Source organism: Bufo gargarizans, chromosome 7, assembly GCF_014858855.1.
Source record: "Bufo gargarizans isolate SCDJY-AF-19 chromosome 7, ASM1485885v1, whole genome shotgun sequence".
NCBI classification, from domain to species: domain Eukaryota; kingdom Metazoa; phylum Chordata; class Amphibia; order Anura; family Bufonidae; genus Bufo; species Bufo gargarizans.
This window is the reverse complement of record NC_058086.1, coordinates 183,096,843-183,111,129: the sequence shown is the minus strand read 5'-3', so window position 1 is coordinate 183,111,129 and position 14,287 is coordinate 183,096,843. Positions and strand designations below refer to the sequence as shown.

The following is a 14,287-nucleotide window of genomic DNA, read 5'->3' as shown; positions in this document are numbered from 1 at the left end:
CCAGAACATCCATATGGCCACTTTATGTTTTTTCATGCACCTGAAATATGGATGACGTGCGGAGAGCAGGAAACGGACACATGGAACTAAGACAGATGCAACATGGACATCGTGGCATATGGAAATTGGATACAGATGTAGGCATAAGGCCTAATGGGGGGTTCTAAAAGTTGGACCTACACGTCAAAAAGTGATGGGATATAATAAGCAGCCTAACGGGATGTTCGTTACATAATACGTGCATATGTCACATAGGGTATTGCCCATTGATTTCTACAACTCTCCGTATGAAAAGTATCAAGCAGGAGACACTTGGTTTTTCCTGGAATTGGAGCTGGTCAAGTTAGCGGATTTGGTTTCTGCGGACACAGATGGCTCGATGGCCCAGGGGTTCCTACCACAGCATAGGAAAGGTATCATGCACTCCTGGAACTGCAAGGACAAGTGGACATAAGACAATTAGCAAGGAGAATAAGAGCTATGTCCACATCTAGTTTTTTTTCTCCTGACCCTGACATGTCTGTTTCAGAAAACATTTTCATATACAGTCAGGTCCATAAATATTGGGACATCGACACAATTCTAACATTTTTGGCTCTATACACCACCATAATGGATTTGAAATAAAAAAACGAACAAGAGGTGCTTTACCTGCAGACTGTCAGCTTTAATTTGAGGGTATTTACATCCAAATCAGGTGAACGGTGCAGGAATTACAACAGTTTGTATATGTGCCTCCCACTTGTTAAGAGACCAAAAGTAATGGGACAATTAGCTTCTCGGCTGTTCCATGGCCAGGTGTGTGTTATTCCCTCGTTATCCCAATTACAATGAGCAGATAAAAGGTCCAGAGTTCATTTCAAGTGTGCTATTTGCATTTGGAATCTGTTGCTGTCAACTCTCAAGATGAGATCCAAAGAGCTGTCACTATCAGTGAAGAAAGCCATCATTAGGCTGAAAAAACACAACAAACCCATCAGAGAGATAGGAAAAACATTAGGCGTGGCCAAAACTACTGTTTGGAACATTCTTAAAAAGAAGGAACGCACCGGTGAGCTCAGCAACACCAAAAGACCCGGAAGACTGTGGTGGATGACCGAAGAATTCTTTCCCTGGTGAAGAAAACACCCTTCACAACAGTTGGCCAGATCAAGAACACTCTCCAGGAGGTAGGTGTATGTGTGTCAAAGTCAACAATCAAGAGAAGACTTCACCAGAGTGAATACAGAGGGTTCACCACAAGATGTAAACCATTGGTGAGCCTCAAAAACAGGAAAGCCAGATTAGAGTTTGCCAAACGACATCTAAAAAAGCCTTCACAGTTCTGGAACAACATCCTATGGACAGATGAGACCAAGATCAACTTGTACCAGAGTGATGGGAAGAGAAGAGTATGGAGAAGGAAAGGAACTGCTCATGATCCTAAGCATACCACCTCATCAGTGAAGCATGGTGGTGGTAGTGTCATGGCGTGGGCATGTATGGCTGCCAATGGAACTGGTTCTCTTGTATTTATTGATGATGTGACTGCTGACAAAAGCAGCAGGATGAATTCTGAAGTGTTTCGGGCAATATTATCTGCTCATATTCAGCCAAATGCTTCAGAACTCATTGGACGGTGCTTCACAGCGCAGATGGACAATGGCCCAAAGCATACTGCAAAAGCAACCATAAGGGAAAGAAGTCAATCACCGGACCTAAATCCGATTGAGCAGGCATTTCACTTGCTGGAGACAAAACTGAAGGGAAAATGCCCCAAGAGCAAGCAGGAACTGAAGACAGTTGCAGTAGAGGCCTGGCAGCAGTGGCGTAGGGATCGCCATAGCAACCATATGGGGCCCTACTCCACTGGGGGCCCGTCCGGACCGCATTCATTTATTTTTATTTTTTTTATTAACAGTCACAGTGCACAGTAAAAACACACAGGCAGCCAGGCCCGACCGCCTGCCCAGTGTAGTGGGCGGGGCATGGGCGGTCCGCGGCTCGGGCCTGGCTGGGGGTAAGGCAAGGAGGAGTAGTCAGGTCAGGACTGGAGGCTGAAGCAGGCGGGCCTGGGGCTCACTGCCGCACGAGCAGAAGAGGTAGATAACTAGAGGGAGGAGGAGGCGGACTCAGGTGGTGAAGGGGGCGGGGCCTAACTGTGGAGGGGGCGGGGCCGAGCCAGGCCGAGCCAGGCCGTGTAGGGGGGGGGTTACCTGTTGTGGAGGGACTAGAGAGGGAGAGGGAGTGCTGCTGCACTGGCGCCAGTCAGATTAGCGCTATCTCTATCTGAGTCGCTCTGTCACTGACCTGACATCAATGACATCAGCATGACAGTGACCAGCAACAGGACGGCCCGATGTGGGCGGAGCTATAATAGCCCCGCCCCTTTTCTGCCCGCGATTCCTGCTGCCTGAAGTTGAACCTTCCCTGCCCAGCATGCTGAACACCAGTTGGATTGCCACAACTGCACCAGTGATGTGAGTGGCAGGGAAACTGGGGATATATTCAGCTTTCCCAGACTGTGCACATGTGACATGCAGTACAGTAGGAAAGCTGGGTGAATTATATCATGAGATGTCATCCAGCTTCCCTGCTATCCTGCATGGCACAAGTGCAGAGGCATTAGAGTATGGGGGAGAGGCACAGCAGGAAAGCTGGGTGTCTATATATGTGTATTGTATATGTGTGCGTCCATGTATGCATCCATGTATGTGGTGACTGTGTGTATAAGTGCGCCCCTGTATGTGAAGAGTATGTGCATGAATGTGTCCATGTATGTGGAGAGTGTGTATAAGTGCGTCCATGTATGTGGAGAGTGCGTGTATGACTGCGTCCATGTATGTGGAGAGTGCGTGTATGACTGCGTCCATGTATGTGGAGAGTGCGTGTATGACTGCGTCCATGTATGTGGAGAGTGCGTGTATGACTGCGTCCATGTATGTGGAGAGTGCGTGTATGACTGCGTCCATGTATGTGGAGAGTGCGTGTATGACTGCGTCCATGTATGTGGAGAGTGCGTGTATGACTGCGTCCATGTATGTGGAGAGTGCGTGTATGACTGCGTCCATGTATGTGGAGAGTGCGTGTATGACTGCGTCCGTGTATGTGAAGAGTGCGTGTATGACTGCGTCCGTGTATGTGGAGAGTGCGTGTATGACTGCGTCCGTGTAGAGTGCGTGTATGACTGCGTCCGTGTATGTGGAGAGTGCGTGTATGAGTGCATCCGTGTATGCGGAGAGTGCGTGTATGACTGCGTCCATGTATGCGGAGAGTGCGTGTATGACTGCGTCCGTGTATGTGGAGAGTGCGTGTATGACTGCGTCCATGTATGCGGAGAGTGCGTGTATGACTGCGTCCGTGTATGTGGAGAGTGCGTGTATGACTGCGTCCGTGTATGTGGTATGAAAGGTACAGAGGCTAAAATACTTGTGGATATGTAAAGGTAAATCAGACGGGTCTATTACAATTGCAGCGCAGGTTTTAAAGGGGTTGAGTTGAATATAAACTCCGTCAGCAACTGGAAATGTCAAAAAACAGTCGTGCTAAAAATGACAGTAAATACAGTAAATAAAAAGTCTTTGTGAAGAAGTGTGTGTGGGGGGCCCCGTACAAAAATTTGCTATGGGGCCCAGTCAGTTCTAGTTACGCCTCTGCCTGGCAGAGCATCATCAGGGATGAAACCCAGCGTCTGGTGATGTCTATGCGTTCCAGACTTCAGGCTGTAATTGACTGCAAAGGATTTGCAACCAAGTTTTTAAAAGTGAAAGTTTGATTTATGATTCTGATTCTGTCCCATTACTTCTGGTCCCTTAACAAGTGGGAGGCACATATGCAAACTGTTGTAATTCCTGCACCGTTGACCTGATTTGGATGTAAATACCCTCAAATTAAAGCTGACAGTCTGCAGTTAAAGCACATCTTGTTTGTTTCATTTCAAATCCATTGTGGTGGAGTATAGAGCCAAAAATGTTAGAATTGTGTCGATGTCCCAATATTTACGGACCTGACTGTAACTCTACATTCCTTCCATTCCTCTATTACTTCTCCTGGAAATACACACATAAGTTGTTACTTTTAACCCTTGTCAACAAGGTGTGTCCCTATACAGTCTAACGTTGTCAGCACTGACTGGTCGGGGGTAGAACATGTAGGCACCTAGCCTGTTGACAAGGGGAAAACAGATATTGGGAGCATACTAATCACGCCTACCCCCAGAAGATGGGGGGTATTGAGTGCCCTGGTTGGTCCTCAGACCCAAAGAAACCCCAAAGCTATTGATTTATGTTCATCAGCTCTCTAGGACGAATCTGGACCAACATGGACTGTAGATAATGGGGTTTTCAAATTGACGTCAGGTAAAAGCCGTTTCATTGTTAAAGGGGTTAGGCCATAATTGATGTAAGCAATGAAAATCCAGTATGATATAGTACATGTCAGTCTCTTTCTAACAAACTTAGAACCAGCCCGGTACCTCACATGGATCCAGAGATCTCCCCATTCATTGCTCCAATTGTTCTGCTAGATTTTTTTTCCCAGGAAAGCAGCTCAGGCGGTGTGTCCTTTCTGCTGTAGTTCGGGGGGGGGGGGGGGGGGGGGGGCTGCGTGTATTTGCTCAGGGTGTGTGTCCTTTCTGCTGTAGTTCAGGGGGGCTGCGTGTATTTGCCCAGGGAGTGTGTCCTTTCTGCTGTAGTTCGGGGGGGAGCTGCGTGTATTTGCTTAGGAGGTGTGTCCTTTCTGCTGTAGTTAAAGGGGGAGGGGGGCTGCGTGTATTTGCTTAGGGAGTGTGTCCTTTCTGCTGTAGTTCGGGGGGGCTGCGTGTATTTGCTCAGGGTGTGTGTCCTTTCTGCTGTAGTTCAGGGGGGCTGCGTGTATTTGCCAAGGGAGTGTGTCCTTTCTGCTGTAGTTCGGGGGGGCTGCATGTATTTGCTCAGGGGGTGTGTCCTTTCTGCTGTAGTTCAGGGGGGCTGCGTGTATTTGCTCAGGGGGTGTGTTCTTTCTGCTGTAGTTCGGGGGGAGGGGCTGCATGTATTTTTTCAGGGGGCGTGTCATTTCTGCTGCAGCTCTTTTCCTGTAACTGTCACAGCTTCTAACAGAAGATAAGGCTGGTGACAGTTCAAGATTTAAACGTGCGACCACCTCATTGAGGTGGTCAAAAAAATAAGGAAAAGAACAAACAGCAGGTGGCGCTATACAGGTAAATGTTTTGGAATAGTTAGTGGCTATACTAAAACTTTAATTGCATGCAAATACAAAGGTATGGGTTGAAAAATGTAAAATGTTTTTCATGGCACAACCCTTCCTCTGGATCAACTTGCAGGATGACAGGCGAACCGGATGGACAATTGTCTTTTTTTGGCCTTATGTACTATGTTACTATGTAACCCATGTAATGGAGCTGTCCTATCTGTAGATCCACAGGATAGACTATAAATGCCTGAAAGGAGTGGGTGCAAGAGGTGAGACCCACAATGTTTCGCTCCTCCAGGAGTAGACAGGTGGCCGCACATGTGCAACCTACTCCATTGGCTTCTATGAAACTTGCAAAAATAGCCAAGCGCGATGGATTGACAGCTACTGTCCAGGAGCATAGCTCTAGGGGGTGCAGTGGTGGCAGTCACTACTGGGCCCAGGAGCCTGAGGGGCCCCAAAGACCCTTGTGCCACATAAGAAGACACCGGTATTATAGAAAGTACATGATGGTCAAGCTACACCTCTGGCTGGAAGGAAGGGGTTAGGTGAAGAATTTGGCATGGGGGAGGAGGGGCCATTTACATTTTTGCCTCAGGCAGCACTAAGGCTATGTGCTTCCCTGCCCCTGGCCACAAAGCCCTATGGGAAGGGGGGCCTAAGCTAAACTCCACCAGGGCCCATGAGCGTTTACCAAATAGTTGGTTACAATCGTGCATTTATCATTTTGTACCAATTTGCAAAAAACCAACATAGGATTTTCAATACAGTCAATGGCAGAGCTGTGCAGCTGACCCCCAAATAAGACCAATGACAATAATTTCACCTACTGATCCCGATGAGACTCTTACCTGCTTGTTCATAAATATGTATATAATTGGATTATAGACAGTGCTGGTTTTGGTCAGGTACATCGGCACGGTGGCTATTACTGGGTCAATGTACATGCCAGGATTTGCCACAACCATCATAGCGAAGACTGCATATGGGAGCCAGCAGATGAGAAACGCCATAATCATCACTAGGACCATGCGGGACACTTGGACCTCAGCTTTGCTGGTAGTTCCTCCTTCTGCTACCCCTAGTTTGGCCACCTAAAGGGAAATGCAGAATATATATATTTTACTGATACAAAACAGTTACACATATACTGCAGCAATGATCGAGAGGGCGTTACGTAAATGGTTACTGACAAGCTTGATGGTTGATTGAACTTGTTATTGGGGTTGTCCGGGACTAGTTGGTATCAATAAAAAAAAAGTCTTCCTTTACTAAAGTGCAGAATGGAAGTAGTAGTACATCCAACAGAAGCTAGGCACAGTTCCAAAGCATATACTGTACACACACTACACAGTGCAATCGTTCCCCAGTAGCAGCTTATAAACAGTGACAATAATGGAGGTTGCATGCAATGAGGTTTTCTTGAATATTTCTGCAGTTCACTCTCACAGCAGTAAAGCCTCTGTGCCATAAACGCGCACAATACGCGCTGTCTGACTCCAATGCATGACCTTGAGGGTCCAAGACCTTCTAATTTCCTTTTCTCTGGAGCACCTTGATGGTAATAATGCTTCCTTGGCTGGAGAAGTCTTAGAGATGGGGATCCTCTCAACTTGGGCCCAGCTCTGAGGAGCTTGCACATGTAGGTCTTTACTGTAGCACAGCTAGAACTCATCTGTACTGACTCTAACTAACCAGGGGGCAGACCCAGATCCATCTCCTGGCAACGTAATACAGTGAGCCAAGGTGTTAACCAATAATTGCCCATACAATGCTATTAGGAACGCAAACACAATAAATCACAACATTTAACTCAATAAAATAGCATTATAGCAATTAACCCATTGCAGTAACACCACTGGGGTAATGCACCAGGTTGTCTAGGCTTGCAGGTCAGCCCCATTTCAAGTGAAGAAATGTGGCTATAGTACTAAACAGATTCATCCTATTGGTTGAGGGCTCTTCTAAGAAGATGTCCAAAGACAGTTTAGGTGCCTAAAACCTGAGGTTCAGGAGATTATTAGGTGAAATGTTGTCCCAAACATTGAAATGTTTCCAACATTTCTGGCCACTTTTGCCCATTTGTTGTTCGTTGTCCATGTACAGATGTGTCCTTTTTTACCTTTCGTCTTGACTCCAGATATCGCAAGATGAGTAACACTAAAGTTTATCTTTTCAAAGCTGGTCTTCTTGCAAAGCTCATCATGGTATATCTCAAGCCAAGGCTCATGTGCCATCTGAAGACCATTCCTGAATATTTTTATTGCTGGGCTACACAAAGGAGAATTAAAATTGGGTGAGGTAAGAAGCTGAGGTGTAACTAGGAAAAGCTGGGCCGCATATTTTACACACGTATATAGCGCTTTATAGATATTCTGCAGAGCTCTACAGACATTAGCATCAAGCTGTCCCCAATGGGGCTCACAATCTAAGGTCCCTATCAGTATGTCTTTCGGGTGTGGGAGGAAATCCATGTAAACACGGGGAGAACATATGAACTCTATGCAGATGTTGTCCTTGGTCACATTCAAACCTAGAACCCCAGCGCTGCAAGGCACCAGTGCTAACCACTGAGCACATTTTTTAATGGGCTCCCTTACATCAACTTCCCGCAACACTCCCACCTACTGCTAGTGAAGACCGCTCACACTCTCTATAAAATCCACCACCTACTTAGTAGTTATGCCCCCTTAGTGTCCCCACACCATAAAATGCCCTACACAGTAGTTATGCCCCCTTAGTGCCCCCACACAGTAAAATGGCCCTTTATTCCCCCCAACACAGTAGTCATGCCACCTTAGTGCCCCCACAAAATTGCTATGCTACCTTAGTGTTCCCACTCATTAGTTGCCCCCCTTTGTGCCCCCACACAGTAGTTATGGTCCCTTAGTGCCCCCACACAATAGAGTGCCCCGTTAGTGCCCTCACACATAGTTTTGCTTCCTCACAGCAGTGCTTCCCCTTAATGCCCCACACAGTAGAATGCCCTGTTAGTTATGGCCCCTTAGTGCCTCGATACAGTAGAATGTTCTGTTAGCGCCCCCACACAGTAGTTATGCCCCCTTAGTGCCCCCAGACAATAGAATGCCCTGTTAGTGCCCCCACACAGTAGTTTTGCTCTCTTAGTGCCCCCATACCATACTGTAGTTATGCTCCCTCACATTACTGCTCCACCTTAGTGCCCCCACACAATAGAATGCCCTGTTAAAGCCTCCCACACAGTAGTTATGCCCCCTAATAGTAGTGCCCCTTACATTAGTGAAGCCTCTGTGATGTAAAGGCGCTCAGTGCCTGCTGAGTCGGAGAGCAGACAGGCCGAGGACAGGCCGAGGCCTGTGCACTTTTCTACACAGCCCGGCGCCTGCTGGGCAAAGCACAGGCCGTCAAATGATCCCTGGGCCCTAATGGGCGTCAGACATCTAATATGTCCCAGGTCTCGTCTGTCAGTGCACACACAGTGATCATGATTAATGTGTGTTTGTACTGACAGACAAGGCCTGGGCCTAACGTCCAGGGTCCACCTGCCATTCCGGGCCTCTCTGCCCCTGGTCCAAGCACATTTTATTATCTATGATGGATTTAGTTCTTTATTTAAAAACTACAATAGAGCTCCACATTTCACTTCATTTGAGGAGTTCAGTAGAATGGAATATCTCTTCATAATTCAGGATGGAGGCCAAAGAGAGGTCAAAAATGAATCCACTTCATATTTTGGGGAAAACATGAAGGAAACTATTAAAGGGGTATTCCAGTAAAGTAACTTAAGTTTTCAAAAAATGCATAAAGGCTGCAAGCTGTGACCCAACCAGAAGCCATACCTGTACATATTACCAGAGCTTCAATTTACCTTGCAATCCAATTGTCTAGCGTCTTTGTGAGCCTGCAACACACTGAGAGCATCATGGCGCCTGATCTTCCCAATGTACCCTTCCCTGATATACCGCCCAGTCACGCCCCCTCTACCCAGTAATCGCCAGCACACTGACACACACCCTTTGTTTCACAAGACGTTTAGCTAGAGAACTGATTGCAACCCACTGAGCATGCTCGACCTAACAAAAGCTCAGAACTACAGGTCGATGCCATGGTTATTTATGAGGAAACTGTCACGCGACGCGGAGGCGCTCGCTCTCCTCAGCACCGTCAGCGTCCCGTTTCTGTGCAGGAGCGAGGACGCGCAAGGCGTCCTCATCTCCTAGGTCATAGGGGGCGGGACGGACCGGCCGCGCACGTCTCCACTGTACGTCCAGCGTCCTCAGTTCCCCCAGCAACTCGGTGCTCACTAGCTGTACTCCGTAGTGTGGGTCATGTGGCGCTGGCCACGTCACATGACCCCAGCTAGCCAGTACTTAACAGGCAGCCTGCTGGCCACAGGTTGCCTTTTAATTAGGTTCTTGGCGATTTTTGTTACCTGGCATACTTACCTGTTCCTGTGTTCCCAGACGATCCTCTGCCTGCTCCTCCTGTACTGCGCATCCCTCCTGGTATTCTGACCCCGTCTTCCACCTGGCGATTCTTTGCGGACTCCTGTGGTACTTCATTACTCTCCTGGTATTTGACCCCGGCTTCTCCTGACTATTCTCTGCTTTACCCTTTTGTACTGCGTAGCTCTCTTGGTATTGACCAGGTCCGTTCACTATCCGTCATTTGTCTTGTCTGTCCTCCCAGCACGTATTCTAAGCTAGGGACTGCCGTCCAGTTGTCCCCTGTCATTAGGACTTGCGAGGCAAGTAGGCAGGGCCAGGAGTGTGTAGTGTGTACGTGACCGTTACACAAACACAGTGGGTAGCAGAGGAAGAAAACTACTTTTATAAATACTGAACGGTAAATATGTGAAATTTACATTATATTAGGTAATTATTGATGATGAATTACTCTAAAATATCAGTTTATGGTAACCGGAATATTCCTTTAAATCGGATGACAGGCTCCTCGAAGTCCAAAATATACAACAAATTCTGTAACGTCCATCACAAAAGGGAAATGAAACGACAGCGTCTAAAAAAGCAGATATTAAATGTATTACGTTCCACACCATAGAACATTTACATATTTTAGTTCCAGCTGCAATTAATGGTCTTAGAGTAATTACCTCCTCTCAGTTGTCATTCGCTCACATGGAGTTTCCTTTAGTAAAGCTGGATGATTGGATTAGATCAGAAGAATTTTTTAGTTTCGCAGTTATGTTTTACCTCAGGGAACATTTAAATAGAAGCCGTTTTAACAAGTGTAACCCTGATAGCGTCCCCCTGGCGCCGGCTAAGTGCTTCCATAACACAGACGTGTATAAAATCAGCGACCGTTCATTTACATTTCTGAAGGAGACATGGATTAATGTGCCTTTTATGGGAAAACGGGATAAATGTTCAGCTATGAGATTCCAAATCATGGCAATATAAAAACACTGGGATGGTAATTAAAATGGCGCATTTGCAATTTAAAGTAATTTATTAAGGTCACCACGTCGCTGAAAACAATGAGCATTTTTCGCTCCTTCGTCTTAATTTTGTTTGTATTGCTCCCATAGCAGTAACGACATACATAAAACACAACTTTTCCCAACCTTAATGTGTTTCACAGCTGCAGCATATTTGAGATGGATGGAAATGACATCTTTGTAATATTCACCAGGCTGGCAGTGGCCTAGGGCGCAATGCAGGTAGGGGGCAAAATATGGGCACTCTTGGTATTATTATTTTCTATCTTCTATAAAAATATATTAAAGGGGGAGTTTTGGATAGGTCAGGCATACCCAACCTGCGGCCCTCCAGCTGTTGCAAAACTACAGCTCCCAGGATGCCCGGATAGCCTACAACTATTAGGGCATGCTGGGAGTTCTAGTTATGCAAGAGCTGGAGGGCCACAGGTTGAGCATACCTGGGATAGGTCATTTATTTCAGATTAGTCGGAGTCCAACTCCAAGCAACCGCCGCTGAGCTGCTGTTTGAAGAGGCTGAAGCGCTCTAATTTATTAGAATTTCTAAAATAGTTTGGCTCTACGTGCAGTACCCCAGTGGGGCACTTCAAAAGGGTAATTACTGCTCTAAGAGTTAATTCAAAATTACCATACTGTGAGGTTTGTGTAAAGCAGTTATTTTTCTATATATTGTATAAACCCAATGGCAAATGAATAGGCAGTTACATAGTTAACATTTGTTCACTGGTTAGTTTGCCAGGGTGATAGACCAAAGTCCGCCCCCTGGTTAAAGAGTCTAGTCTGAGGAGAGCTGCAGGAAGGACGTGAGTGAGTCTCTGGAGACCAGACATCCAGTTCACAGAACCTTATCCATGAGGCTTAATCTGCCTAAGAAACAACCTCAACACCAGAGCACTGCTGAGAGCAGATAAGCCATCTTTGAAGGTTTAACACCATATTAAGGCCATGCGCGATAATGTCAGTGAGGTACGGCTTGTTTATGGTAAGGGGCTTTGCTGAAGGTGAGGGAATATTGCTCAAGCACCTGCCACACTTTGATACAGATTGTCCATCCAGATCTTAAATCTGCATCCCTCATCTCAGGAACTGCAGAACCAGATAGCATGCCAATGGTTATTTGGAGTGACTGCAAAGTGTGTTTAGCAAAAGAGAGACTGGGAGTACTACAACTACCACCCTTGTTGCTCTAGTCACCGCATGGCCACAGGGGGAGATTGTCACTGTGAGTACTACTACCACCATCATAATGACTCCTCTCTTCCCCGCCTCCCATGCATGCTAATGCATTGATGTTACTTGTAAAATGGCTTGTCTCACCACAAGAACTCTTATCCAAATGTCTGAATTAGGGAATATGGGCTTCATAGAAGGGATTCCCCAATTTGGACCTTTATGTACCCAAATAGAGAGTCTGTCCTCTAATTTGAATATTACAAAGTAAGCCTCGAAGGGCACAACTCCAATAAACCACTTCCCAACATCCTCCATACATATACAGTGGATGTCAGGTCTTCAGGAGCTGAGTGGGTGCCATTTCTAAATGGACTTTTAACCCATCAGATGCCGTGGTCAATTGTGACCAAGAGCTCCCAGTGACCAACAGCTTGTGAGGAGCGGAAGCTGACTAGAAAGGCGACGACCATGTTGCAGCTGGTATTCCACTACTGCCCTCTGCTGCTCACAAAGCCTGGCCAACATGTAGAACGTGGAGTTCCAGCGTGTGCTCACATCGCACAACAGTCGGTGAACTGGCAATTGTAGGCGCTGCTGCAACGTTCACAGACCGGCAGAAGCTGTCGATGACTTGCGGAAATGGGCACACACACGGCGCAGTTACACCCATTATCAGACACAACCATGCCAGGCTTGAGTGGCGAGAGCCACAGCTCAGTCTGGTCCCTTATCCCCTGCCACAGCTTTGCGGCGGTGTGCTGTTTGTCACCTAAGCAGATCAGCTTAAGCACGGCCTATTGCTGCTTCCCCACTGCAGTGCTACACTGCTTCCAGCTACCGACTGATGTCTGACTGGTGCTGCAAGAGGATAATTCTGAGGTGGAAGTGGAGAAGGAGGAGAAGTGGGGGTTGGAGCCACTAACATAGGTAGTGACGGAAACCCTGATGGAAATAGGGCCCACAATCCTTGGCGTCGGTAGCATCTGTGCCATCCCAGGGTACGGCTCACTCCCGGCCTCCACAACGTTCACCCAGTGTGCTGTCAGGGAAATGTAGCGTCCCTGGCCGAAAGCACTTTTCAATGTGTCAGTGGTTAAGTGGACCTTCCCAGTAACTGAGTTGGTCAGGGCAAGGGTGATGTTTTTTGCGAGACACATGCTGGTGTAAGGCGGGCACGGCACACTGTGAAAAATAGTTGTGGCTGGAGACTGCGTACCGAGAGACGGGCACTGACATCAGGAAGGTCCAGGTGCAGGGCGGGAGGCATACGGGCTTGCGCCTTCGACAGGGGATTGGCCAGCACGTAACACAGGGGAAGAGGAGGCAGTGGTGTGACCCGCAGACACAGATTGTGGACCCAGGCGTTCGGCCCACCTATTATTGTGCTTTGATGCCATGTGGCAGATCATACTGGTGGTGGTGAGGTTGCTAGTGTTCACGCCCCTGCTCATTTTTGTATGGCACAGCTTGCAAATTACAATTCTTTTGTCGTCCGCACTTTCCTCAAAAAAGCGCCAGACTGCGGAACATCTACCCCTTGGCAAGGGAGATTTCCACAAGGGTGTGCTTCGGGGAACAGTTGCGGGCCTGTTTGGTGTGGCCCGCCTTCTCCCTTCTGCCACCCCACTGCCTCTTACAGCCTTTTGCGGTGCTGCGGATCCCTCCCCCTCTGTACTGCTGTCCTCGCTAGGCTTGCCACCTTCCCAGGTTGGGTCAGTGACTTCATCGTCCACCACCTCTTCTACTTCCTCACTGACTTGTTGACCTAACAACAACCTCAGTTATTGACAACTGTGTCTCATCCTCATCATCAACCTCTTGAGACACTAACTGTCATTTACTTATTGGCAACTGTGTCTCATCATAATCATCCACCTCGTGAAACACTAATTGCCGTTCCCCACCGTCATCTTCTTGCGACTTTGGATGCTCAAGAGTTTGGGAATTAGGGCACAAGATCTCATGTCCCACTTCAATTGGGCTTGTCGAGAGACCCAAATGAAGGAATGGTGTTGAAAATAGCTCCTCGGAATATCCAAGTGTGGGATCACTTGTTTGGCCAGACTCTCCATGGTGGGAGGATCAGGGTGAGGATTGTGTTGACCAGACTTTTAGCTACTGAAACTGGACTTGGTGGAAGACAGAGTGGTGCTTAACCGACGGGAAGCATTATCTGCTGCAATCCAACCGACCACCTGATCGCACTGGTCTGACTCCGATAGCGTTGTCCTGCACCACCCTGCAAACTGGGACATGAAGCTAGGTTTCGTGGATGTTGTTTTTCTTGTGCTATGGCAGCAGGCACAGTTTCACCGCTCCCAGGGCTACGGCCTCTGCGTGCACCATCAGCAGCACGGCCACTTCCCGGTCCCTTACTGCTCGCCTTCTTCATATTAAATGTTATATATGCTTGAAAGTATGTCACATGTACAGTAGCGTAGGATTTGTAAGTGTATGCGCAAAAAAATAAAAAAAGGTATTTGGGATATTGAAACGTCACACAGGAGA

At 47.4% G+C, this 14,287-nt stretch overlaps 1 protein-coding gene across 1 annotated transcript in view; it reads right to left on the bottom strand.

Annotated features, from left to right (window-relative positions):
• Window positions 1-297: 297 nt before the first annotated feature.
• Window positions 298-14,287, bottom strand: part of LOC122943957 (parapinopsin-like) — a 36,514-nt gene continuing 22,524 nt past the window's right edge. Inside the window, exons 3-4 of the mRNA XM_044302115.1 lie at window positions 6,021-6,263; window positions 298-432 (exon numbers count right to left, since the gene is read on the bottom strand). Of these exons, the coding sequence (XP_044158050.1) occupies window positions 298-432; window positions 6,021-6,263 (378 nt within the window). The remainder of the gene's footprint in view (window positions 433-6,020; window positions 6,264-14,287) is intronic.